The following is a 25,967-nucleotide window of genomic DNA, read 5'->3' as shown; positions in this document are numbered from 1 at the left end:
TTTTGAGGAGTTTCCATTTATCTATTTCTTTCTTCAATGTTCCTGCTTTGGGTGTAAGATCTAGGAAACTGCTTCCTATTATAAGATTATAAGATATTTCCCTATATTTTCTTCTAAAAGTTTTATGGCCTTAGATCTAATCTTTAGGTCTTTGATCCATTTTGAGCTAATTTTGTATAGGGTGTGAGATATGGATCCTCTTTCATTCTTTTGCATGTAGATATCCAGAACGCTAATGAAGAGACTGTTCTGTCCCAGGTGAGTTGGCTTGCCGCCTTAAAGTCGGGTAGCATGAGACCTCCAACTTCATTTTCCCTTCTCAGGATATTTTGAGCTATTCAGGGCACCCTGCCCTTCCAGATAAATTTAATTATTGTTTTTTCTATTTCAGAAAAGTAAGTTTTAGAAATTTTAATTGGTGTTGCATTGAATCTGTAAATCAATTCAGGTAGAATTGACATCTTAATTATATTTAGTCTTCCAATCCATGAACACAGTTTGCCCTTCCATTTATTTAGGTCTTCTGTGATTTCTTTTAGCAACTTCTTGCTGTTTTCTTTGTATAGGTCTTCTGTATCCTTAAATTTATTCCTAAATATTTTATTCTTTTGGTTGCAATTGTAAATGGAATTTTTTTCTTGATTTTCCCCTCAGATTGTTCTAGTGTATAGAAACTATAGATTTTTAAGTGTTGATCTTGTAACCTGCCACTTTGCTGTTCTCGTTTATTAGCTCTAGCAGTTTTGCTGTGGATTTTTTTGGGTTTTCAACATACAGTATCATATCATTTGCAAACAGCGAGAGTTTTAATTCTTCCTTTCCAATTTTGATGCCTTGTATTTCTTTTTCTTGTTTAATTGCTCTGGCTAGAACTTCCAACACCATGTTGAATAACAATGGTGATAGTGGACATCCTTGTCTTGTTCCTGATCTTAGGGGGAAAGTTTTCAGTTTTTCCTCACTGAGGATGACATTAGCAGTGGGCTTTTCATATTATTCCCTTTATCATGTTGAGGAAGTTCCCTTCTATTCCTATCTTTTGAAGTATTTTCATCAAGAAAGGATGTTGAATTTTGTCAAATGCCTTTTCTGCATCAATTGAGATGACCATGTGGTTTTTCTGCTTTGATTTGTTGATATGGTGCATTACATTAATTGATTTTCTTATGTTGAACCATCCTTGCATACCTGAGATGACTCCTACTTGGTCATGGTGTATAATTCTTTTAATGTGCTGCTGGTAAAAATGAACTTTTTAATAAACAGTGCTTGGGCCACTATACAGCCATTTGGAAAAAAGAAAAAACTGGATCTATTCCTTACATGTGTACCAGAATAACCCCCAAATGGATAAGGGATTTAAATGTAAAAAATAAAACTAAATAAGCACTAGAAGAAAGCAGAAGTGAATTCCTTTATAACCATAAGTTGGGGAAGGCCTTCCTTATATAACTTAAAATCCACAAACTGTAAAAGAAAATGTTGGCAAATTTTACTACATCATTTTTTTTCACACACACAAAAACAACATGAGCAAAGTGAAAATACAAATGACAAACCTGGAAAATTTATACACAACTCTTCTCACAAAGAGCTAATCACCTCCCAGAAACTGAGACCAGAATGAGGAAAAAGGGCAAAGAAAAATAAATATGATACGTTTACATAGAAAGAAATGCTCAACCTCTCTCCTAATAGTAGAATTGAAAAGTAAAACTACATGGAGCTAAAATAATTCCTCTAGCTTCGTTTGGGTATGTGGGTAATTCAATGGTAGAATTCTCACCTGCTATGCAGGAAACCCAGGTTCAGTTCTCAGCCCACGCACACACACACCTACCCACACAAAAAAAAAACAATGTTGTGAACAAAATTACCATTAACATACATATCACATATCTGCCTGTGTGTGTGTGTATGTTATAGATATAGAAATACATATATTTAGGGAGACACATTTTAAAAAAAAGAATTCCTCTACCCCATAATGTCAACATCGCTTTGCAGCATGAAGAAGTTAGAATGGCCATTGCCCAAATATCCTTGAAGATTGAGAGATCAATCAAATGAGAGGGAGGAGTTGTGACAGAGAGGTTAGGATATGACACGTGATTATCACTATTGAATCATTGTATGGATGTTTCTTTTTGGTTTCTAGTCTTTTGGAACCACTGGAAGGAAATACCTGAAATTGTTGAACTACAACCCAGTAGCCTTGATCTTTGATAATAACTGTATAACTATATACCTTTTTCCTTGTGACTATGTGATTATAAAAACCTTGTAGCTGATATATCCTTTAGCCAATTATATAGTTAGATAAGTAATATATAAAGTCATGCATGGGAAAAATGTAGAATACAGGGTGCCTAGAGATAGAAGCTAGAGAAGGTGGAGTGGTTACCTAATATGTACAGAACTGTTAATGAGGTTGAACATAAATGTTTGGGAATGGATAGATGTCTTGGTTAGTGGGAGTATAAGAAATAGTAATGTACTGTAGGCGAATATGATTGAAAGAGGATGTTTCAAGTCATATATGCAAATAAGTTCTTGTATGAGCCACTACAATTGCAAAAAAAAAATAGGGGTACATGGGGAAAAAATAGCTATTGCAAACTATGGACTATAGTTAACAGTAATATTTTAATATTCTTTTATCAATAGTAATAAGTTTTATTATACCAATACTATGAGTCAACAAAAGGGGAGGTAAGGGGTATTCAGGATTTAGGTTTCATTTTTTATTCTTATTTCTGTTCTGGAGTAATGAAAGTGTTTTAAAATCTATCACAGGGATGTATACACAACTATGTGATGATACTGTGAACCAGTGATTGTACTTTGGATTGTTTGTGTGGTGTATGAGTATACCTCAATAAAATTGAAAAAACTCACATGAAGTTAAAAGAGAATAAAGAAACATGAGACCTAAGGAAACTACACAATTCTAGATGGATTCCCTTTGCTATAAAGAACATCTTGGGGTTTACCGCGAAACTTGAATAGAGTCTGAGGATTCAACAGTTCTAAAATATCAATGTGAATTTCCTGATTTAGATTATTATGCTGTGGTTATGTAGGAGAATATCCTTATTTTTAGGAAATACACACTAAGGAATTCTAGGGTGATGGGGTACTATGTCAGAAACTTACAAGTAGTTCAGGAAAAATAAAAACAAAGTTTATAAAATGTACTTACAACTTTTCTGCAAGAGAGTTTTTAAAAATAAACTAAATAAAGGAAAGGACAAACTGAAAAAGGAAGGAAGAAAACTATATGAAAATACCATTTCCCACTGAAAAGATGGCAAATATCCTAAGGTTTAAACAATACACTGTTGGCAAGGCAGTGGGTTTAAATGGCTAGTGAGGGGTATGCAAAATGGGGCATTCAGTATTATCTATGAAATTTGTAGATTCCCAGACCCAACAATACCAGCTGTGGTAATCTAGCTTACAAGTATGCTTGCATAAACACAAAATGTTATATATATATATATATAAAATGTTATTTGTTGTGGCTATGTTTTTCATAGCAAAATAGTGGGAAACAACCCAGGTATCCAAGATCGAGAACTGGTTAAATAAACTGTGGTATAGCCAGAAAACCAAATAATGTTCAGCTGTAAAATAAAAAGAAGATTTGTAGTCACTCACATGGAAAGAATTCTGACATTTTTCAATGAACAGAGAGAAGGAATAGAATGGTGTACAGCGTAAGCTACTGTCTGGGTGGCAAAGGGAAGAATAAGAAGATTGGGGTGTTCTGAAGCTGTTATGTACCCCAGAAAATGCTATGTTCTTTAAATCCATCCCTGTGGGTGCCTTTTAGTTAGGCGGGGCCTTTTAGTTAGGCTATTTCAACAGAGATGTGACCCAGCCCATTCAAGGTGAGTCTTAATCCTTCACTGGGATTCTTTGTGAAGAGGTTAAAAGATAGTAAAAGCCCAGAGAACTTAGAGAAAAATACCCTGGAGATGCTAAGAGGGGACTCACAGATACTCAGAGAGAAAGGCACTGGAATCAGAAGCTGAAAGACTTCCCATGTAAAGAGGAACCCCAGATGCCAGCACCTTTCTTCAGAGAAGGTATTTTTCTCTTGATGCCTTCATTTGGACATTTTCATGGCCTTAGAATTGTAAATTTGTAAAATAATTAATCCCCATTGAAAAAGCCAATCTGCTTCTGGTATATTGCATTCTGGCAGCTTTAGTAACCTGTAACAGATTTTGGTACCAGAACAGGGGTACTGTAATTTGCATATAACAAAAATGCTGGAACAGCTTTATAGATAAAGGGAAGATTCTGAAAAAATTGTGAGATGCTTGTTAGAAAAGGCCTAGATTTCTTTGAAGAGACTGTTGATAGAAATATGTACATTAAAGTTACTTCCAATGAGGCCTTAGACAGAAATGATGCATGTGTTATTGCAAACCAGAAGGAAGGTGATCCTTGTTTTAAAGTGGCATAAAATTTGGCAAAACTGAGTACTGGTGTTGGATGAAAGGAAGAATTTGAAAGCAATGAGCTGAGATACTTAGCTGAAGAGTTTTCCAAATTAAATGCGGAAAGTGTGATCTGGATTCTCCCTGAAGCTTACAGTAAAACATGAGGGGAAAGGGATAAGCTGAGAACTGAATTCTTGGATACAAAGAAATCAGAAATTCCAGAAAATTCTAGAATTCCAGAAAGTGAGACCTCAAAGAATAGTGCCCCACATGAGAATTTAACCAAACATGGAACCAGCCAGCCATTTCAGCACAAGCCAGGATTAGTCATGGAGTTATCCAGAAAGGGTTTAGGGAAGTCCTATTTTCTGATGGTTGGGACCCCTGTGTGCTGCACACTAAACTAACACTTTTGTTGTTGGATCTGTATGAATGAATCCCTAACAGCCTAGATTAAAAAAACAGAAAAAGGGTAGATTGAAGGAAAAATAACTTCAAAGGCAGACCCATGGAAGCTGAGATCTGGAATCAATCAACCTCGGGCCAGGGGAGCAGACCTATGCATGTAGAAAGGGTGAATTTGCCCCAGAGTTTGAAGAGGGTGGGCCTTCTGCCTCAATGTTCAGGCTCTCAGATGCCTAGGGGATTGAGTGGAGGTTGGCCTACCCATTGTTCAGGAAGGGTGGGGTGCCCCAGGCCTCAGTGAGGGTAGGGCACATTCCCTGAGGACTGGGGATGGCCTGGCCACTGTTCTAAGGGGGTTGAGAGTGTACCTTAAAGAAGGCAGACAATCTAGCTGCCACCCAGATGCTTGAGGAGAGTGGGGCCAAGAACAAGTTGGTCTCCCCAGTGCTTGGAGATGAAGGAGCACTCACCACAGTGCTTGGAGAGAGCAGGGCCAATCCATAAGCCCTTGGAGGAGGTAGCTCTGCCACTTTCTCAAGCCCCAAGGATAAAACCTCTTTTTTCAGATGACTCGCAGACTTTGAAATCTAATAGAGTTTGCGCTGCAGGTTTCTGGAACTGTTTAGGACCTTTGACCTCTGTTTTCCGTCCAATTTCTCCCTATAGAAATGGGAACGCTTATCCTATGACTGTACTGCCTTTGTATACTGGAATGAGATAACTTGTTCTAAGTTTCATAGATTCACAGCCAGAGGAGAATTTGCCATAGGACAGACCACACCTGTCACTGATTTTGAGGAAACTTTGTACTTAATATAGTTACTGAAATGATTTAAGGTTTTTGTGATATTGTGATGGAAGAAATAAGGAATGTATTTTGCATATGGAAAGAAAATGTCTTTTTGACGTCCAGAGGGTAGAGCCTGCTGGTCTGAATCTGTTATGTACCCCAGAAAATGCCATATGCTATTTTAATCCATTCTTCTGAGGGCAGACCTATTGCAGGTGGGACCTTTTGGTTAAGTTATTTCAACTGAGACATGACTCAAACCATTTAAGGTCAGTGTTAGTCCTTCACTGGAATCCTCTGTAAAGAGGATAAAAGACAGTAAAAGCCCAGAGAGCTTGGAGAGAAATACCCCAGGAGAAGCAAGAAGGACCTACAGGAGCCATTTTAAAACCAGAACCAGGGGAGAAGGACCAGCAGACATCGCCAGGTGCCTTTCCATGTGACAGAGGAACCCTGGATGCAAGCGGTCTTCCTCAGAGAAGATATTTTCCCCTTGATGCCTTAATTTGGGCATTTTCATGGCCTTAGAACTGTATATTTATTACCTAATAAATCCCCATTGAAAAGGCCAACCCATTTCCAGTATATTGCTTTCTGGAAGCTTTAGCAAACCAAAACACCCCCATCAACTTTGCAAAGACCAAAACATTTGATAATACACTATATTAAAGGAGGTGCAGAGGGACAAGCACTTTCATGCACTGTTGCTGGGAGTGAAAATTGGTACAGATGCTTTAGACAGCAATTTGACATATCCTAGTACTTGATATTTGCGTACATTTTAACTCACCAATTCCACTTCTAAGAACTTTTTCTTACAATAGAAAGACCAATGTACAAGGATATTCAGTACAGCATTGCATATAGTATCAAAAAACTAGAAATAATAAAAGGCCAATCATGGTGCCTCAATGCAATGAAATATTACAAAGTTGTTAAAAATAATGAGAATGATCTTTATGTGCTGATATGGAACAGTCCCGAAGATATATTAAGAAAGGAGCTTTTAAAATGGTGAGTACAGTACGCTACCATTTGTACAAAAAAGAGAGGTATATATGCTTGCATTTGCATGGACTATATCTGGATGGAAAATCGAGAAACTGGTAACAGTGCTTGCAGCTGGTGAGAGGAAATGAATGGCTGGGATAAAGGGGAAGAAAGAAAACTATTTACTCTATACACTTTAATACAGTTTGATTTCGAAGCATGTGCATATATATGTTCCTTTAAAATATACAATATTGGTGCAGCTGCTATGGAAAAGTTTAGCGGTTCCTCAAAAAGTTAAATAAACAAGGGATATTTTCAAAACAAGCAATTCCACTTTTACATATATACCATCCAAAAATGCAAACAGGTGCTGAAAAAAAAATACTTGTACACAAATGTTCATAGCAGCGTTATCCATAATAGTGAAAAGGTGAAAATCCCTATTTCCATCAACTGGAAAATGGATAAACCAAATGTGGCATATCCATATGTCACCCATAAAAAGGAATGAAGTACTGACACATGGTACAATGTGGATGACCCTTAAAAACGTTATGCTAAGTGAACAAAACCAGACACAAAGGGTCATGTATTATTCAATTTCATTTATATGAAATGTCCAGAGTAGATAAATCCATACAGACAGAAAGCAGATCAGTGTTGCCAGGGATCCGGAGGAAGGGGTAATGGGAAGTGTCTGCTAATAAGTATAAGATTTCCTTTTGGGGTGATGAAAAAGTCCTGGAGCTAGACAGTGGGGATGGCTGCACAACTCTGTTATTGTACTAAAAACCACCAAGTTGTGACATTAAATGGGTGGACTAATTGGCATGTGAATTATCTCAATAAAGCTGTTTTTAAAAAGCATCCAGTTGGGCGGGCCGCGGTGGCTCAGCGGGCAAAGTGCTTGCCTGCTATGCCGGAGGACCTCGGTTCGATTCCCGGCCCCAGCCCATGTAACAAAAACGGAGAAACAGAATACAATAAAACAAGAAAATGTTTAAAAATGTTTCCCTTTCTTCCTTCCTTCCTTCCTTCTATCCTTCCTTCCTTCTCTCTGTCTTTCCTTTAAAAAAAAAAAAAAAAAAAAAAAAAAAAAAAAGCATCCAGTTTAAGGAAACATTGAGATATATAAAGACTCAAGTGAAATAGGGAGGGTAAAACTACAGAGCCTTTATATTCTGACCCTAAGAGGAAAGTGAGCTATTTGTCACTCAGCCAAATAGAAGGAGAACAGTGTCCATTGAAGATAAATAAATAAATAAAGCATCCAGTAAACAAAGTCTAAGAAAATAACGCACCATCTCTGGCAACATAAAAAGAAAATACATATAGAGGACAGCCTACTCACCAAACAGTGTTGGGTCAGTTGAACAAATATTTGGAAAATAAAGTTATAAAGTACCAGTTGAACTAGAGAAATAAAAGCAAAATAGTGAAACTAGTTGAGGTCATGGGTGGCTATGTACAACTGAAACTTCCAATATATCCCTTTCTACTTATGTTGACAATTGCAAAGAAAATTCCTCCCACCCTAAAATTGAGAAAAAGCTGGATGAAACACTAAATCTTAATTTTTCTCAAGCCCATCAGAGTCAGAGCATTGAGGTCGCGAGCCCCCACGTAACCTGGATTCCGAAGAGGGCTGAGCCCTTCCCTGGGTGGACAGGCCAAGTGGCTCCACTGCGACACAGCAGGGGAGGGGGAGGAACAAGGAGCAGCCACAGGACACATGCCGCTGAGCCCAGGTACCAGGGAACTCGCACTCAGAGCAAGCTCTTTCCCACGGACTCCAGCAAATACTGCTGAGAAATATCAGGGCGCAAGGCAGGGCAGGAGACCAGAGAGACACACTCCTTGCTGAAAAATCAAGTAATCGGACTTTCAGTTGCTATGGGAGCCCATAACTCTAGAAGACAAAGGACCTGTTCAGCCAACCCAGGCCCCTCCCTCTCCACTGTAACAAGAAACCGACACCTAGAATTAAAACAGGTATTTGTAAACAAAATTAAGTTGAAGAAATTCACTGTTTAATTTAGAACAGGGTTTCTCACCCTCAGCACTACTGACATCTTGAGCCAAACAGTTCTTTGCTGAGGGGGACTTTTGTGTGCACTGCTGGATGTTTAACAGCATCCGTGCCTTCTACCTACTAGACCTGCCCATTGGGTCATCTCACAAGAACAACTCTTTGCAGGGTCCCCTGACGGTATGGTTGACTACTAAAAAAAATTATGTATTCTTCGGATTAAAAAAAATCTGAAATTCAAACTTGGTGTCCTGTATTTTTATTTTTTTAATTTACTTATGGCTAAATCTAGCAATACTACATGGGGCAACCCCCACCCCTACCCTGCACTGAGAACCACTACCACTGATCTAGACCCTCAGATACAAACATGAGCAGATTCAAAAGAATCATCAGACATTTGAAGGAAACAAAACCAAACTCAAAACAGTTGTCCTCCAATACGCCATTGGAGCCTCCTGAACTCCTGCTTCAGGGTCTTTTCACTTGCTATTCTAAATAACTCACAGGTCACAGAAGAAATCACAAGGGAAATTAAGAAAAATCTTGAATGGAATAAAAATGAACCCACAATATATCAGAATTTGTGGAATTCCATTAACGCAGTCCGATGGAAAATTTATAGCACCAAACACCTGTAAAGAAAAGTCTCAAATCAATGGGGATTGATTTGAGCTTCCACCTTAAGTGTATTTAAGAAAGAACACTGGCTGCTGTGTGATCAATGCTAAGTGAAAAAATAGAGAAAGAAGGCAGATCAGTTGCTGCCTAGGGCTGAGGATGGGAGTTGGCACTGACTGCCAATGGCCTGAGGGAACTATTTGAGGTGAAAGAAATGATAGAAATGATCGAAATGATCTAAAACTATGGTAAAGCCATAGAAATTTACTAAAAATCATAACTTTATGTATGCTTACAGAGGGTGTATTCTATATATTACACCTCAATAAAGCTGCTTTCAAAACCTATGGAATGAGTTCAGACGATGTTAGGACAAGGAAAACAGAACATAATATTGGATCAAGCTAAATCTATCAATATGGGTACCCTTACCAGAGAGTCTAGATTTAATGTGCTAGCTCAAGTACTGAGAGTGCTTTAACAGTTTGCTGGACTGGTTGACTGAGAAATGCATTGTGGCTGCATTCAATGAGGTTAAGATTCTGGAAGGATCCTAATCTTAAAGGAGAATCACAAAGGCATAGGGAAATAGAAATTATATAGTGAATTTACTGAGTGTGATGCTTTCACTCACCCACCTCTACTATCTCCTAAAATTAGGAAATCAGATAAGTGAGTTTTTTACCTAATTCTATCTTAGAGTAGACCCAGTAGGTCTTTTCACTGGATAAAATCAATACTGCCCTGCACCTGGTATGTAGCTATTGGTCTGGAAAATGCTCTTATCTCTATACCAATTTACAAGGATGAGCAGAATCTGTTCACTTTCAACTGACAAGGACAATAGCACATCTTTATTATCTTGCCTAAGAGCTATGAAAAGCAAAGTTTCCATGGAACATTATGGGCTATCCCCTCCAAAGTAGAAGAGAAGCTGCTGTACCTATCATTAGTAGCCAAGGATGTTAAAAATTATTATAAATATGTTCATCATGTTCTAAAGGGTAGAAGAAAGTATGAACACACTAAGGAGAAACATGAATGATACATAAAAAGAAAGAAACTGAAGTTCCAAAGATGAAAACTAGAAGGCCTGAGATGAAATGACACTGGATGAACTTATCAGCAGACTAGACACTGCAAAAGAAAAGATCAGTGAACTTGAAAGACAGAGCAATGTGCCATCCAAAATGATACTAAAAAAAATACAGAGGAAAAAAGAAAAGAACCAAGGATCAATGAGCCATGGAACAACCCCAGGCAACCTATTATAGGTGTAATTGAAATTCCCAAAGAAAAGGAGAAAGATGGGGGAGAGAGAAAACTAAAGATACACTGAAACCAAGAAATGACTATAGATCCACAAATCCAAGAAATTAAACGATTTCCAAGTACAAGAAATGTGAAGTAAATGACATCAATGCACATCATAATCAAACTACTTAAAACCAATGAGTGATAACAGCAGCTAGATACAAAAGACACATTATGCACAAAGGAACAAAGGAGTAATACATGCCATCAAACAGAGAAGCAACATCTTTAAAATACTCAAAGGAAAAAAAAGTGAATAAAAAATTATTTGCTCAGTAAAAAAAATTCAAAAATAAGTTGAAATAAAGATTTTTTTTCAGATATACAAAAGCTGAGAGAATTCATTAGCAGACTATGCTGGTTTCAAAGGATGTATGTCCCCTAGAAAAGCCATGCTTTAATCAAAATCCCATTTCATAAAGGTAGAATAATCCCTATTCAATACTGTATGTTTGAAACTGTAATCAGATCATCTCCCTAGAGATGTGATTTAATCAAGAGTGGTTGTTAAACTGGATTAGGGGATGACATGTCTCCACCCATTTGGGTGGGTCTTGAGAAGTTTCTGGAGTCCTATAAACGAGGAAACATTTTGGAGAATGAAGGAGATTTGGAGAGAGCAGAGAATGCTGCAGCTCCACGAAGCGGAGAGTCCATGAGCCAGTGACCTTTGGAGATGAAGAAGGAAAATGCCTCTCGGGGAGCTTCATGAAACAGGAAGCCAGGAGAGAAAGCTAGCAGATGACACCGTGCTCACCATGTGCCTTCTCACTTGAGAAAGAAACCTTGAACTTCATCAGCCTTCTTGAACCAAGGTATCTTTCCCTGGATGGATGCCTTTGATTGGACATTTCTATAGACTTGTTTTAATTGGGACATTTTCTTGGCCTTGGAACTGTAAACTAGCAACTCATTAAATTCCCCTTTTTAAAAGCCATTCTGTTGCTGGTATATTGCATTCCAGCAGCTAGCAAACTAGAACCCAGACCTACCCATAAGGAAAATTATTCCAAATAGAAATATGAACATACACAAAGAAACAACAGGCACTGGAAATGAAAAATAAGTGGGTAAACATGATACATTTTTCTTACTTTCAAATCTTTTAAAAAGAAAATTCATGGGCAGGCCATGGTGGCTCAGCAGGCGAGAATGCTCGCCTGCCATGCCAGAGGACCCGGGTTCGATTCCCGGTGCCTGCTCATGTTTAAATAAAAAAAAAAGAAAAGAAAATTCACTATTAAAGGCAAAAAAAATAACAATGCTGGGTAGAGTTTCTAACATATATAGAAGTGAAATGTACCACAACAATATGGAAGTCTAAGAAAGGGTAAATGGAATTATACTCTTGTAAATTTCTTATACTACATTTGAAATGGTTTAAGGTAGACTTTGCGGTAGTAAGCTATAAAATAAACAAGTAACAAAAAAAGAGGATTAGGCAACAAAGGATGAAGTCATAAAAAATACTTAACCCAAAACAGGTAAGAAAAGAGAAAAATTAAACAAAGAACAAATGAGACAAACAGCAAGATAGTAGTTTTAAAAACAACTGATATAAAAATTCACATTAAATGTAAGTGGTCTAAACATCCTAAACAAACATAAAGATTGTCAGAAAGGGTTAAAAAGCAATACCAACAATAGCTACGTATAAGAAACCCACTTTAAATGTAAAAACAGAAATAAGTTAAAAGTAAGATGATAAAAACATATATACCATGCTAGCACTAATTTACAAAAGAAAAGCTGAAATGACTATACTAATATCAGACAATGTAGATTTCAGGCAAAGAATATTAAGAAGTCATTTAATAACAATAAATGAAGCAATTTACCAAGCAAATATAAAAACCTTAAAGGAGCTGAGGCTACAGGACCCAATCTAGTAATGTGAAATATGGGGAGAGTTAGGTACCTGCAGGGTACTTGCTTAAATGGGTCAGAGGCCATCAAACACTGGTAAGAAAATTTCAGTTAGAATATGTGCTGGTTTGAAAGAATGTATGTCCCCTAGAAAAGCCATGTTTTAATCAAAATTCCATTCCCTATTCAATACTTACTGTATGTTTAAAACTGAAATCAGATCATCTCCCTGGATGATGAGATTTAGTCAAGAGTGGTTGTTAAACTGGATTAGGTAGAAACGTGTCTCCACCCACTCAGAGAGCAGAACAACATAGCCACGAGAAGCAGAGAGTCCATGAGCCGGTGACCTTTGGAGATGAAGAAGGAAAATGCTTCACGGGGAGCTTCATGAAACAGGAGGCCAGGAGAGGAAGACAGCAGATGATGCCGTGTTGACCACATGCTTTCCAGATGAGAGAGAAGCCCTGACTGTGTTCGCCATGTACCTTCTCACTTGAGAGAGAAACCCTGAACTTCATCGGCCTTCTTGAGCCAAGGTATCCTTCCCTGGATAGATACCTTTGATTGGACATTTCTATAAACTTGCTTTGATTGGGACATTTTCTTGGCCTTGGAACTATAAACTAGCATCTAATTAAATTTCCCTTTTTAAAAGCCATTTTGTTTCTGGTATATTGCATTCTGGCAGCTAGCAAACTAGAACAGAATAGTTGATGAATTAGTGGAGGCTGAATTTGGTATACTGGGAAAATGTGAGGATACCATTGGGGTCCACAGATATGGGGAGGTTTGCACCCTCTTGCAGGTTTTTTGTCTGCAGATCCCATCAAGTGCTCACAGGCTAACAAACATCTATTGAAACCAACAGTGAAATACTACTGGTAGAGCTACAAGAAATGGACTCTATCTGAGGATCAATACAAAATAAAGATGTAAAACTGAAGAAGGTGAAGCAGACATTGAAAAAAAATTTCTGGCAACTAGCCCCTACCCTAACACAAATTTTGCTAGAGGAATCTGGAGCCAGAAGACAGTGGAGTGATATCTTAAAGGTGCTGAAAGGGGAAAAAAAAGTCAATCTAGAATCCTATGCCCAGTGAAAATACTTTTCAAAACTGAGGTAAGAAATAGGCATTCTCAGACAAACAAAAACAGAGAATTTATTGTCAGCATACCTAAACCACATGGAATATTAAAGGAAGTTGTGCTGGTTTGAAAGGATATATGTCCCCTAGAAAAGCCATGTTTTAAGCCTAATCCCATTTTGTAAAGGCAACCATTTCTTCTAATCCCTATTCAATACTATATGTTTGAAACTGTAATTAGATCACCTCCCTGCAGATGGGACTCAATCAAGAGTGGCTGTTAAACTGGGTTAGGTAGAAACATGTCTCCACCCATTCAGGTGGGTCTTGGTTAGTTTATTGGAATCCTGTAAAAGATGAAACATTTTGGAGAAAGTAGGAGATTCTGAGAGAGCAGAACAACATAGCCATGAGAAGCAGAGAGCCCACCAGCCAGCGACCTTTGGAGATGAAGAAGGAAAATGCCTCCCAGGGAGCTTCATGAAACAGGAAGCCAGGAGACCAAGCTAGCAGATGATGCCATGTTCACCATGTGCCCCTCCAGCTGAGAGAGAAGTCCTGACTGTGTTCGCAATGTGCCTTCTCACTTGAGAGAGAAACCCTGAACTTCATCCGCCTTCTTGAACCAAGTTATCTTTCTCTAGAAGCCTTTGATTGGACATTTCTATAGACCTGTTGTAATTGGGACATTTTCTCAGCCTTAGAACTGTAAACAAGCAACTTATTAAATTCCCCTTTTTAAAAGCTATTCCGTTTCTGGTATATTGCATTCTGGCAGCTAGCAAACTAGAACAAAAGTTCTTCAGACAGAAAAGGAATAAGACACCAAACAGCACAAAGAAATGAAGAGTGTTAGAAATGGAATAAATAAAAGAAAAATACATTTGATACTTTTTCTTTTTTCCTTATTTTAAGTGGTCTAAAAGATAACTAATTGTTTAAAGCAAAATTAGTAGCAATGTATCATATGTTTGCAGAATATGTAAAAGTAAAATATATGCCAACAATAGCATAAAGAATGTAAAATGGAATTGGGAATATGCTGTTGTAAGGTTTTTACATTACTTATGAAATGACATGTTATTTAAATGAAGACTCTAATTAATTAAAAATGTACCTTGTACACTCTAGGGAAACCAGTGAAAATTTTAAAGTTATGACAACAAGTCAATAATGGAGATAAAATGAATAAAAAAAGTTCAGTTAATCCTAGAGAAGGCAGAAACAGAAGACAAAAGAAACAAAAAACTGATAGAAGAGGAAACAGCCAGCAAAATGGTAGATTTTAATCCAAACATTTTATGTTAATGTTAATGAATTAAATATACCAATTAAGTTGGGTCTTGTTTTTTATGCAATCCTGCCCTGTTTGTTTTCTTGAAAAATGTAACCTTCTTTCATTATTAATATTTGACGCTAAATAAAATGATACACATAGGTTAGAAGGAAAAGAATGGAAAAAGGCATACCATTCAAGCACATATCAAAAGAAAGCTGGGGTAGCTGTATTTAGGTAAGAAAAAGTAGATTTCAAAACAAGGAATAGCAATAAAAAGAAACATTAAATAATGAAAGAGAGTTACAGTCTTCAAGAAAACATAATAATCCTCAACGGGTACAGCTAGCAACAGAGTATAAAAGTACATGAAGCATCAAAAGATACGAATACAAGGGAACTTCCTTAAAATGATAGAGGGAATATATGAAAAACTCACAGCTAATATCATCCTCAATGGGGAAAAATTGAAAGCTTTCCCCCTAAGATCAGGAACAAGACAAGGATGTCCATTATCACCACTATTATTCAACACTGTGTTGGAGGTTCTAGCCAGAGCAATTAGACAAGAAAAAGAAATACAAGGCATCAAAATTGGAAAGGAAGAAGTAAAACTATCACTGTTTGCAGACGATATGATACTATACGTCGAAAACCCGGAAAAATCCACAACAAAACTACTAGAGCTAATAAATGAGTACAGCAAAGTAGCAGGTTACAAGATCAACATTCAAAAATCTGTAGCATTTCTATACACTAGTAATGAACAAGCTGAGGGGGAAATCAAGAAACGAATCCCATTTACAATTGCAACTAAAAGAATAAAATACCTAGGAATAAATTTAACTAAAGAGACAAAAAACCTATATAAAGAAAACTACAAAAAACTGCTAAAAGAAATCACAGAAGACCTAAATAGATGGAAGGGCATACCGTGTTCATGGATTGGAAGACTAAATATAGTTAAGATGTCAATCCTACCTAAATTCATTTACAGATTCAATGCAATACCAATCAAAATCCCAACAACTTATTTTTCAGAAATAGAAAAACCAATAAGCAAATTTATCCGGAAGGGCAGGCTGCCCCGAATTGCTAAAAACATCTTGAGGAAAAAAAACGAAGCTGGAGGTCTCGCGCTGCCTGACTTTAAGGCATATTATGAAGCCACAGTGGTCAAAACAGCATGGTATTGGCATAAAGATAGATATATCGACCAATGGAATCGAATAGAGTGATCAGATATAGACCCTCTCATCTATGGACATTTGATCTTTGATAAGGCAGTCAAGCCAACTCACCTGAGACAGAGCAGTCTCTTCAATAAGTGGTGCCTAGAGAACTGGATATCCATATGCAAAAGAATGAAAGAAGACCCATCTCTCACACCCTATACAAAAGTTAACTCAAAATGGATCAAAGATCTAAACATTAGGTCTAAGACCATAAAACAGTTAGAGGAAAATGTAGGGAGATATCTTATGGATCTTACAACTGGAGGCGGTTTTATGGACCTTAAACCTAAAGCAAGAGCACTGAAGAAGGAAATAAATAAATGGGAACTCCTCAAAATTAAACACTTTTGTGCATCAAAGAACTTCATCAAGAAAGTAGAAAGACAGCCTACACAATGGGAGACAATATTTGGAAATGATATATCAGATAAAGGTCTAGTATCCAAAATTTATAAAGAGATTGTTCATCTCAACAACAAAAAGACAGCCAACCCAATTACAAAACGGGAAAAAGACCTGAACAGACACCTATCAGAAGAGGAAATACAAATGGCCAAAAGGCACATGAAGAGATGCTCAATGTCCCTGGCCATTAGAGAAATGCAAATCAAAACCACAATGAGATATCATCTCACACCCACCAGAATGGCCATTATCAACAAAACAGAAAATGACAAGTGCTGGAGAGGATGCGGAGAAAGAGGCACACTTATCCACTGTTGGTGGGAATGTCAAATGGTGCAACCACTGTGGAAGGCAGTTTGGCGGTTCCTCAAAAAGCTGAATATAGAATTGCCATACGACCCAGCAATACCATTGCTGGGAATATACTCAAAGGACTTAAGGGCAAAGACACAAACGGACATTTGTACACCAATGTTTATAGCAGCGTTATTTACAATTGCAAAGAGATGGAAACAGCCAAAATATCCATCAACAGATGAGTGGCTAAACAAACTGTGGTATATACATACGATGGAATACTATGCAGCTTTAAGACAGGATAAACTTATGAAGCATGTAATAACATGGATGGACCTAGAGAACATTATGCTGAGTGAGTCTAGCCAAAAACTAAAGGACAGATACTGTATGGTCCCACTGATGTGAACAGACATTCGAGAATAAATTTGGAATATGTCCTTGATAACAGAGTCCAGCAGGAGTTAGAAACAGGGTAAGATAATGGCCAATTGGAGTTGAAGGGATACAGACGGTGTAACAGGACTAGATACAAAAACTCAAAAATGGACAGCACAATAATACCTAATTGTAAAGTAATCATGTTAAAACACTGAATGAAGCTGCATCTGAGCTATAGGTTTTTGTTTTGTTTTGTTTTGTTTTGTTTTGATTTTACTATTATTACTTTTATTTTTTTCTCTATATTAACATTCTATATCTTTTTCGGTTATGTTGCTAGTTCTTCTAAACCAATGCAAATGTACTAAGAAATGATGATCATGCATCTATGTGATGATGTTAAGAATCAATGATTGCATATGTAGAATGGTATGATCTCTAAATGTTGGGTTAATTTCTTTTTTCCGTTAATTAAAAAAAAAAAAAAAAAGAGAAGGGGTAATTGGAGCTGAAGGGATACAGACTGTACAACGGGACTGGATATAAAAACTCAGAAATGGACAGCACAATACTACCCAATTGTAATGCAATTATGTTAAAACACTGAATGAAGCTGCATGTGAGGTATAGGTTTTTTGTTTTTTTTTTTGTTTGTTTGTTTGTTTTTTCTTTCTATTATTGTTTTAATTCTTATTCTGTTGTCTTTTTATTTCTTTTTCTAAATCGATGCAAATGTACTAAGAAATGATGAATATGCAACTATGTGATGTTATTAAGAATTACTGATTGTACATGTAGATTGGAATGATTTCTAATTGTTTTGTTAATTCTTTTTTTAATTAATAAAAAAAGTTTAAAAAAAAAAAGTACATGAAGCAAAACAAACAGAACTGAAAGGAAAAACAGACAGATCTACAATTACAGATGTAAACTTCCATAGTCCTCATTCAGCAGCTCAACAAGGATAAAGAACTGTTTCAATGCCACCATCCACTAGCTTGACCTAATGCATATTTCACTCAACAAAAGAAGAATATACATTTTTTTCAAGTGCACATATAATATTCACCAGGAGAAACAGTATTCTGGGCCGCAGAATAAACTTACATTTTAAAGAACGGAAATCATGAAGAGCATATTCTTAGATAATAATGGAATTTAACTATAAATTAATAACAGAAATATATCCGGAAAATTCAACAATGTTTGGAAATGAAACAAAATAATTCTAAACAACCGTTGGGTCAAAGAGGAAATCTCAGGAAAAATTAAGTAATATTGTGAATGAATGTAAATGAAAACACAACCTATCAAATTTATGGGATACACCTAAAGCAATCGTTAAAGGAAAGTGTGTTGCATTAAATGCATATATTAGAAAATAAGAAGGGTCTCAAATCAGTAACTTAAGCTTCTACCTTAAGAAACCAGATAAAGAAGAGACAAAATTAAACTCAAAGCAATCAAAAGGAAGGAAATAATAAAGACAAGAGATGAAATCAAAGCCAGAAAAACAACAGAGAAGATCAACAAAACCAGAGTCTGGTTCTCAGAAAATATTGATAAAATCGGTAAACTCTAGCCAGACTGATCAGGAAAAAAAAACAAAAGAAAAAAATGGAGAAGACATGAATTATAATGTAAGTGAAAGAGATACCTTGACAGATTCCACAGACATTAAAAGATCAGGGAACAAAATGAACAGATGAAATACACAAGCTCCATGAAAGACACTATGTACAAAAACTCACATCAGGAGAAACGGATAACCTGAACAGCCCTACGTCTATTAAAGAAATTGATTTTGTAGTTAACAACCTTCCCACTAAGAAAAGTCCTGGCCTAGATGGTTTCATTGGTGAATTCTATCAAACATTTAAGGACGAAGGCATGCCAATTCTACACAATATCTTTGAAAAAACAGAAGAGGAGGGAGCACTTCTCAATTCATTTGACAAGGTCAGCATTACATTAATACCAAAACCAGACAGACAGTACAAAAAGAGAACACTACAGGCCAACATCATTAATAGAGATACAAATATCCTCAACAAAGTATTAGCAAATAAAATCCACCAATATATAAAAAGGTTAATACATAACAACCAAGTGAAATTTATCCCAGGAGTTCAAGACTGGATTAATATTTGAAAATCAATCAGTGTAATTCACCATAGTAACAGACTAACAAAGAAAAAGAAAGTCTATCATTATTTTAGTAGATTCAGGAAAGCATTTAGCAAAATCCAACATCTGTTAACAATAAGTCTCAGCAAATTAGCAATACAAGGGAACCTTCTCACCTTGATAAAAAGAACCTACAAAAAGCCCACAGGTAACATGCTTAAAAGTGAAAAACTGAATGTTTTTCTGCTGGGATCAGGAAAACCGCAAGGATGTCTGCTCTCATTATTTCTATACAACATTGATAATACTCAAAGTTCTAACTACAAAAAAGGCTACTGGAACCAATAAGCAAGCTTAGCAAGGTTGCAGAATACAAAGTCAATATATAACAATCAATTGACAAACTAATTCTAAAATTATTTAGAAAAACAAAGGACCTAGAATAATCAAAACAACTCTCAAAAACAGAAGCAAAACTGGAGGGCTAAAAGTACCAAATCTCAAGAATTATTATAAAACTACAGTCATCAAAACAGCATGGTATTGGCATAAAGATAAACAAAAAGGTCAATGGAAACAGACTAGAGAATCCAGAAATAGACTTACAAAAATAGGGCCAACTGACTTTTAACAAAGGTGCAAAAGCAGTTCAATGGAGGTAAAGATAGTCCATTCAATAGCTAGTATTGGAACAGTAGGAATCTGTGTGCAAAAAAATAAACCATAACATAAACCTCACACCTCTGATAAAAATGGACTCAAAATTGATCATAGATCTAATGTAAAACTTTAAAATGTATACAAACCTATTAGGAAAAAAAACATAAGGGAAAATCTTCAGGATCTAGGGCTAGGTAAAGAGTTCTCCAACTTGATATCAAAAGCAAAAAACTATAGAGAGAAAAAAACTAATGAATTGGACTTAATCAAAATTTCAATCTCTTGCTGTGGGAAGAGAATGAACAAAATTACAGAGGGGCAGAAGATATTTGCAATTAATATATCCAACAAAGAACATGTATCCAGAGATAACAGTTATCTGGCTGTTAGCATTGGCTTGATGATTAAATGAGATAATACATGTCATGTCCTTAATATAGTGCTGGCACATATGAGCTTTCAATAAATGTGAATTATTATAATTTTTATTATAATTGTCATAGAATTTTGTTTGGGAAAACAGAAGGAAGTTAAATGCTTGTAAGTAGAGGAACTGTTAAATTACAGTTTTATTATTTCAAGGAATATTAGGCAATGTTTAAAAAGAATGAAGTACAGGGTGGTATAAGGGTGGTGCAGTGGTAGAATTCTTGCCTGCCATGTGGGAGACCCGGGTTCGAGTCCCAGCCCATGTACTCTCCAAAAAAAAAAAAAATTTCACAAATGGTGCTGCATTAACGGGATACTCACATGGAAAAAGAATGAAGTGTGACCCTGCCATACAGCATAGTATGACCCAGTTTGTGTAAAAAGAACGTATGTATTTTCTAGCAAATTTTCTAGAATGATACTCATCAAACTTCTAACAGTTGTTCCTGGCAAGGGGAGTGGAATAGGGAGAAGTGCTCAGAGAGGGTAGGAATGGGGTATACCTAAAAAGGTCTTTCACTTTTTAAATTCTATTTATTCCTATATTATTTGAATATTTTACAATAATAATATGTTCCTATATTACTTGTGAAACAAAAAATTAAAAAAAAAAAAAAAAAGCAACTCTTTTCGAAGAGCAATGCTAACTTTCAGATTGCCCTGGCCAATGAATTCAATTGGATGAAGCACAAATTTACCTTGGATTTACCTAAAAAGAGACTGAGCTTCCACTTCTATTTCAAAATCTTAACAGAGAGCAGTTTGTTGGAGTGAGTTATTGCCCTGGCCCTGGTCCTGCCACTAACTAGCTTTATGTGTTGTACATATTAGATACTGAACTTGTCAAGGGCAGGGGTCAAGTTTTTTGTTTGTTTGTTTTTTCCTCTGTATGTGGGGCCGGTACCACAGGGCCTAGCTCAGGGTCAGTGCCCAGCGGCAGGGAGGTCTGAGTCAGCTGCGGAAAAGGCAGCTGTCAGCGACAGCCCGCTAGGCCCGGTAAACTGGCACGTGATCGCCATCTGCTGGCAGCAAGGGATGCCTGCAGAGCTTGGGCGACGAGCCAGCAGACTGACCATCTTTTTAGGTGTGTTTCAGGACGCGTTTCAACCAAAAAATGTTGACTATCCAACAGACTATGACCCTCATTAGAAAAAGGCCTCAACCATAGCCTAAAAGATCAAGGATTATGTCCTGGAGTGCCAAGTCTCTCCCACCGCGCATCCCTAAGCCAAGCAAAATCTACACTTGCCACAACCCCAGTACCCCCAAAATGAACAAATCACATGTGATAAGTGTGCACACCCATGCCTTCCCAAAGTTGATGAAACACCAATAAACTTCCTAAGGCACTCTGATCAGGACAAGATGCTAAACAAGACTGAGAAAAACGTCTTCCATAAACTTTGTCCTCCAGGTTAACCATCTTTCTGAATCAATTCCTGAAAAGATGAATGCCAATATGAAAATATCCAAAGAAGCTTTAAGATGTCTCACATCCCAGGGAGCAACAAAGAAACATCTCCAGTTTGCTTTGGAAGTAACACTCTCTTAACAAAAACCCTTATCTGCCTACTCCAGCTACGGGAAGCAGACCTTTCTCTCTGCCTCCTTTGAATATCATCAATGCGTGTTCAAATGAGCTTCACTGTGAGGAAAGTGAGTGGGTGATTCAGATGCTGGGGTATATCGTACTCAGAAAGAGTAATATAGGGACACACTGGTGGTTAATCGGAGAAATTTCTGTATTTGTAGATCACCAACATCTACAAGGTAAGTAGAAAACGAAAATATTCCTCTAAAATGTATTTCAGCCGATAACTAAAGACTTTCCAAAGATCCCTAAAAGAGAGACGGTGTCTAGCTTGGGGTCAAGGAGGGGAAAGTCCCCAGGGACCCTTTGTTCAGGAAAAGTTCCTGGAGCACATTCTGGAACTCTCCATACATTGTTGAAATTTTCCCTCTTCAACTTCCTGACAATGTGTGCATCATAAATGTGGGAGCAAAAACACCAGTAAAATTTGGCAGAAACAGCAACACCACTTTGAGAGCATGCAATTCTCCCCAGGCCGAACCACTTTTGGTGACTTGCTTTAGACTGCTGCAGCCACGGGTGACTTTGTTCCTAGAACCGTGCGCTGGCGTCGCAAAGAAATGAGGAATTACGCGAAAGATGGGTCCATCGAGCTACCCCCAGCCTAAAAAAAAATTTTTTTTTAAGCCAGAAATCCTCATATCCATTTGCCTGCAACTCCGCGGAGACTGCAGTGGGTCTTCCCAACGGCCGAAGGGCACCGGAAGGCACGCAGGTGTGGAAGGGGAGCGTTTCGAAAGCCTCGTTCTGCGGAGGCCCGCGGGGATCGCGGCCGGTCGGGGCGCTGAGAGCGCAGCTGGGCGGGGACGCAGGTGTGCCCTCCCGGGGGTCTGACGCGCGGCGCTAGCGAAAGCCCGGGCTTCCCCCAGCTCCCGGCGCACGCGTCGGCTCGGCGGAGGAGAAGGGCTGGCGACACGCGCCGGGCTGAGCCGGCCGCAGTTGGCCGGGGCGCGCGGGGGCCCCTCGCAGCGACACCCCCGGGCCCTGCTCCCGGCCCGCCCCACTGGGCTACGTCGCCTCGGGCCGCCGCTCCCCGCCGCTTTCCCGGCCCGACGTGCCGTTCCGCTTTCGGGCTCCAGGGCCCGGCCCGCCGCGCCGCCGTCGGCCGGCCGCGGGCTCCGGGCGCCCCCACTCACGTGGCGCCGCAGCTTCCTCTCGGGGGGCGACTTGACCAGCCAGCCGCTGCACACCGCGTCGCCCGCGCTCATCGTGGCCGCTGCCGCCGCTTCCTCCCGCCCGGCCGCGCCACAAGGAAGTCGGCCTCGGCTCCCAGCAGGGCGGGCCCAGCGCCGCCCGCCCCCCAGCACCGCCCCGAGCACCGCCCGCGCGACCCCCGCCCGCGCCGCCGCCCTGGCCTCGCGCACCTGCCGCCCGGCCCCCGCCCCGCCCCCCCCGCGGCCCCCCCGCCCCCCCCAGGGCCGGGCCGCGCGGCCCCGCCTGCTACCCCCGGCGGCTCCCGCTCGCTACCCGGGAGGCGGCGGCGGGGGGGGGGGGGGAGGGGGCGGGGATCGCGCGGCCAGACGGTGGGCACGCGGAAAGGGCGCTCGGAAGGAGCCTGCAACCCAGGACGGGTGCAAGACGCGACGGGTCCCTGGCGTCCCCATCCCCATCCCTGACGGTCCGCCACCCCGGGGCGGAGAGCCGGAACCTGTCACCACCACCACCTGCCCCGGCGACGGTGTAGTGCAGGAGGAAACCTCTCCGTCACGGGATTGTTTCCAGAGTAATAGGGGGTTTTAGTGACACCCCCTCCCCTCCAGCATCATTATTGTCAGAGATAAGTTCCGCAGGTAAAACCGTTTATACAGCGAGGGGACCCTCATCAACCCAACTTAAAAGGTTAAAACCTGCAAGCGCTGTTTCAGTCTCTCTGACCCTAAGGTTTCTTAAGGGTGGAAGTTACCAGTGACCCAGCACTGTGCCACTTACTGAGCCAATCACTTCACAGGCTTCACCTCATTTGATCCCCACAAACACCCTGTCAGATGGGCCCACTTACCTCGAGGTTGCAGGTGAGTAAATGAGAAGCAGGGTGACAAGTTCACACTTAGAACAGCAGGTGCTTAGAATACTGGGGCTCTCACGAGGCTGGCACCAGCAACATGTCGTTTAGAGACATCGAGCCAGCTCCCTAATCCATAGTGCCCTTGTCCCCTCCTGCGACATCTCTCACAACCAGCATTAAAACCCTTGGAAGAAACAAACACCATGTCTCTTTTGTGACTTACAAGAAGACTTCCAGATGGTTATCAAACAACCTAAATTTCCAGGGAGAGATAACTATTTGGTATGGCAGTTTTCACATGTTAGTCTATAATCAGTCAGGGGTCAATGGAGGGAACCGAAAGCACTCTGGATGTTTCAAACAGAAGGGGATTTCATTGAGGGACGGAGGTGCTTGCAAAAGCATCAGAAGTGCTGGAGCAGTGAGTCAGGGGCCACTATGACATTTTTGCCTACAAGGTCATACTTCCAAAGCTTCAAGCCAGAGTTTAGACTGCTGCTGCCACAAAGCTGGACTCCAGCTCCTGCCAACACACATCTCTCACAGCCCATTCCTCCACTCTCACCACGACTGCAACCATCCCTTCATTCTGCTTTCCAAATCTCACGCTAGCCTACTAATTAGGCAAACATAACTCACATCCAGAAATCAACATTTAAGGGAATACAGTAAATACATTTTCTACAAGCTTTTCCACCTCTCCAGATAGGAGGGTGACATGGAAGTTGAGAGGGAAACCACATATCCAGCACAGGAACCCCCCTTAACTACTCAATATCCATACACATTTTTATGCACAAAATAAATTTACTATACCAGCAACCTGTTCCCACCAAAATAATGCTACTATCCCTCCTAGAAACTAAAAGGTACTCATTCACTGCCTAAAACAGGAGACCCAAAATCCCAGCAGTCATTATAGACTATTTCTAGGGGACATTTATTCTTTTTCTAGTTTTCAGGTATCATACTACCTCAATACACTGTAGCCTAAGGAAACAAATTACACAGTTAAGCTTTTTCAAGTTTCAAAAAGAACTCCAAATGACCAGGTGGCAGGCTCAACCTGCAATTCAATGGAGCCACTGTTATGTCCCCTGGTGGAAGTATTTCTCCCTTGGGAACCAAGACCTCCAAACCAGTAGGGCTCAAAGTTGTGGGGATGGAAGAAACAAGTTGACAGTGGATTCTTAGGTGTGATTGTGAGAGGAGTCACTCCCACATCCACCTTGATAACTGGACCCATGTATTCTGACTATGGCAGAACAATACCACACATTGTTCACCAATTCAGAGTATTCACCTCATCCTGTAAGACAGAACCTCTACCTTTCAGTACATTCTTACCCAACTAGTGAAGTAACTAGTCTTCGGTAGACCATTCCACCAACTTATCAGGTCAAGTGCCTCAGGGTGATAGGGTACATGGTAAGATCGGTGAATTCAATCAGCATGAGCACACTGTAGAATTTCTTTTGCCTTATAATGATTTCCTTGGTCAAAAGTCCTATTATGTGAGATACTGTGAAAGTGGATAAGGGATTCCATAAATTTATTGATGGGGTAGCAGAAATGTGTGCGTTAAAGAAAGAAAATCCAAAGACAAAAAAAGCATCTATTCAAATGAGGATGAAACTGCTTGCTGCACTTTCTAGATGGAAGTGGTCTGACCAACCAGGTGGCTGGCTGGTCCCCTCTAGGGAATGGCACTATATTGGGGGCTTGGTGTTGGTCCCTGCTGTGGCAGGTTGAGCACTTAACAGTGGTTGTACCCATATCAACTACTGCTGGTCCCTAGGAGTTTCACCATTCATTGCTGGCTCCCCTCACCTTGACCACATCTCTCCTCAGTTCAACCCAATGAGTCTGTCATTTGCCACCTTTTGAGACTTTGACTAATACACTTAGACATAGGGACCTCCAAATGAGGTTATAGGTATGGGTTGAGTGAAAGGTTGTCATACAGCACTGGGGACCACAGAAATGTGAGCCACCTGCTTAAGC

The 25,967-nt window shown here is 39.4% G+C and overlaps 1 protein-coding gene across 3 annotated transcripts in view; it reads right to left on the bottom strand.

The window, feature by feature from the left end:
• The window catches only part of GAB3 (GRB2 associated binding protein 3), a 136,113-nt gene extending 112,930 nt beyond the window's left edge, over positions 1 to 23,183 (bottom strand). For all 3 annotated transcript variants that reach the window (XM_077145571.1, XM_077145572.1, XM_077145573.1), the window contains exon 1: positions 23,095 to 23,183. In XM_077145571.1, the coding sequence (XP_077001686.1) occupies positions 23,095 to 23,166 (72 nt within the window). In that variant the 5' untranslated portion in view covers positions 23,167 to 23,183. The remainder of the gene's footprint in view (positions 1 to 23,094) is intronic.
• Positions 23,184 to 25,967: the final 2,784 nt, after the last annotated feature.

This window comes from Tamandua tetradactyla, chromosome X (genome assembly GCF_023851605.1).
Source record: "Tamandua tetradactyla isolate mTamTet1 chromosome X, mTamTet1.pri, whole genome shotgun sequence".
Lineage (NCBI taxonomy): Eukaryota > Metazoa > Chordata > Mammalia > Pilosa > Myrmecophagidae > Tamandua > Tamandua tetradactyla.
This window is presented reverse-complemented; position numbering and strand designations above follow the sequence as displayed.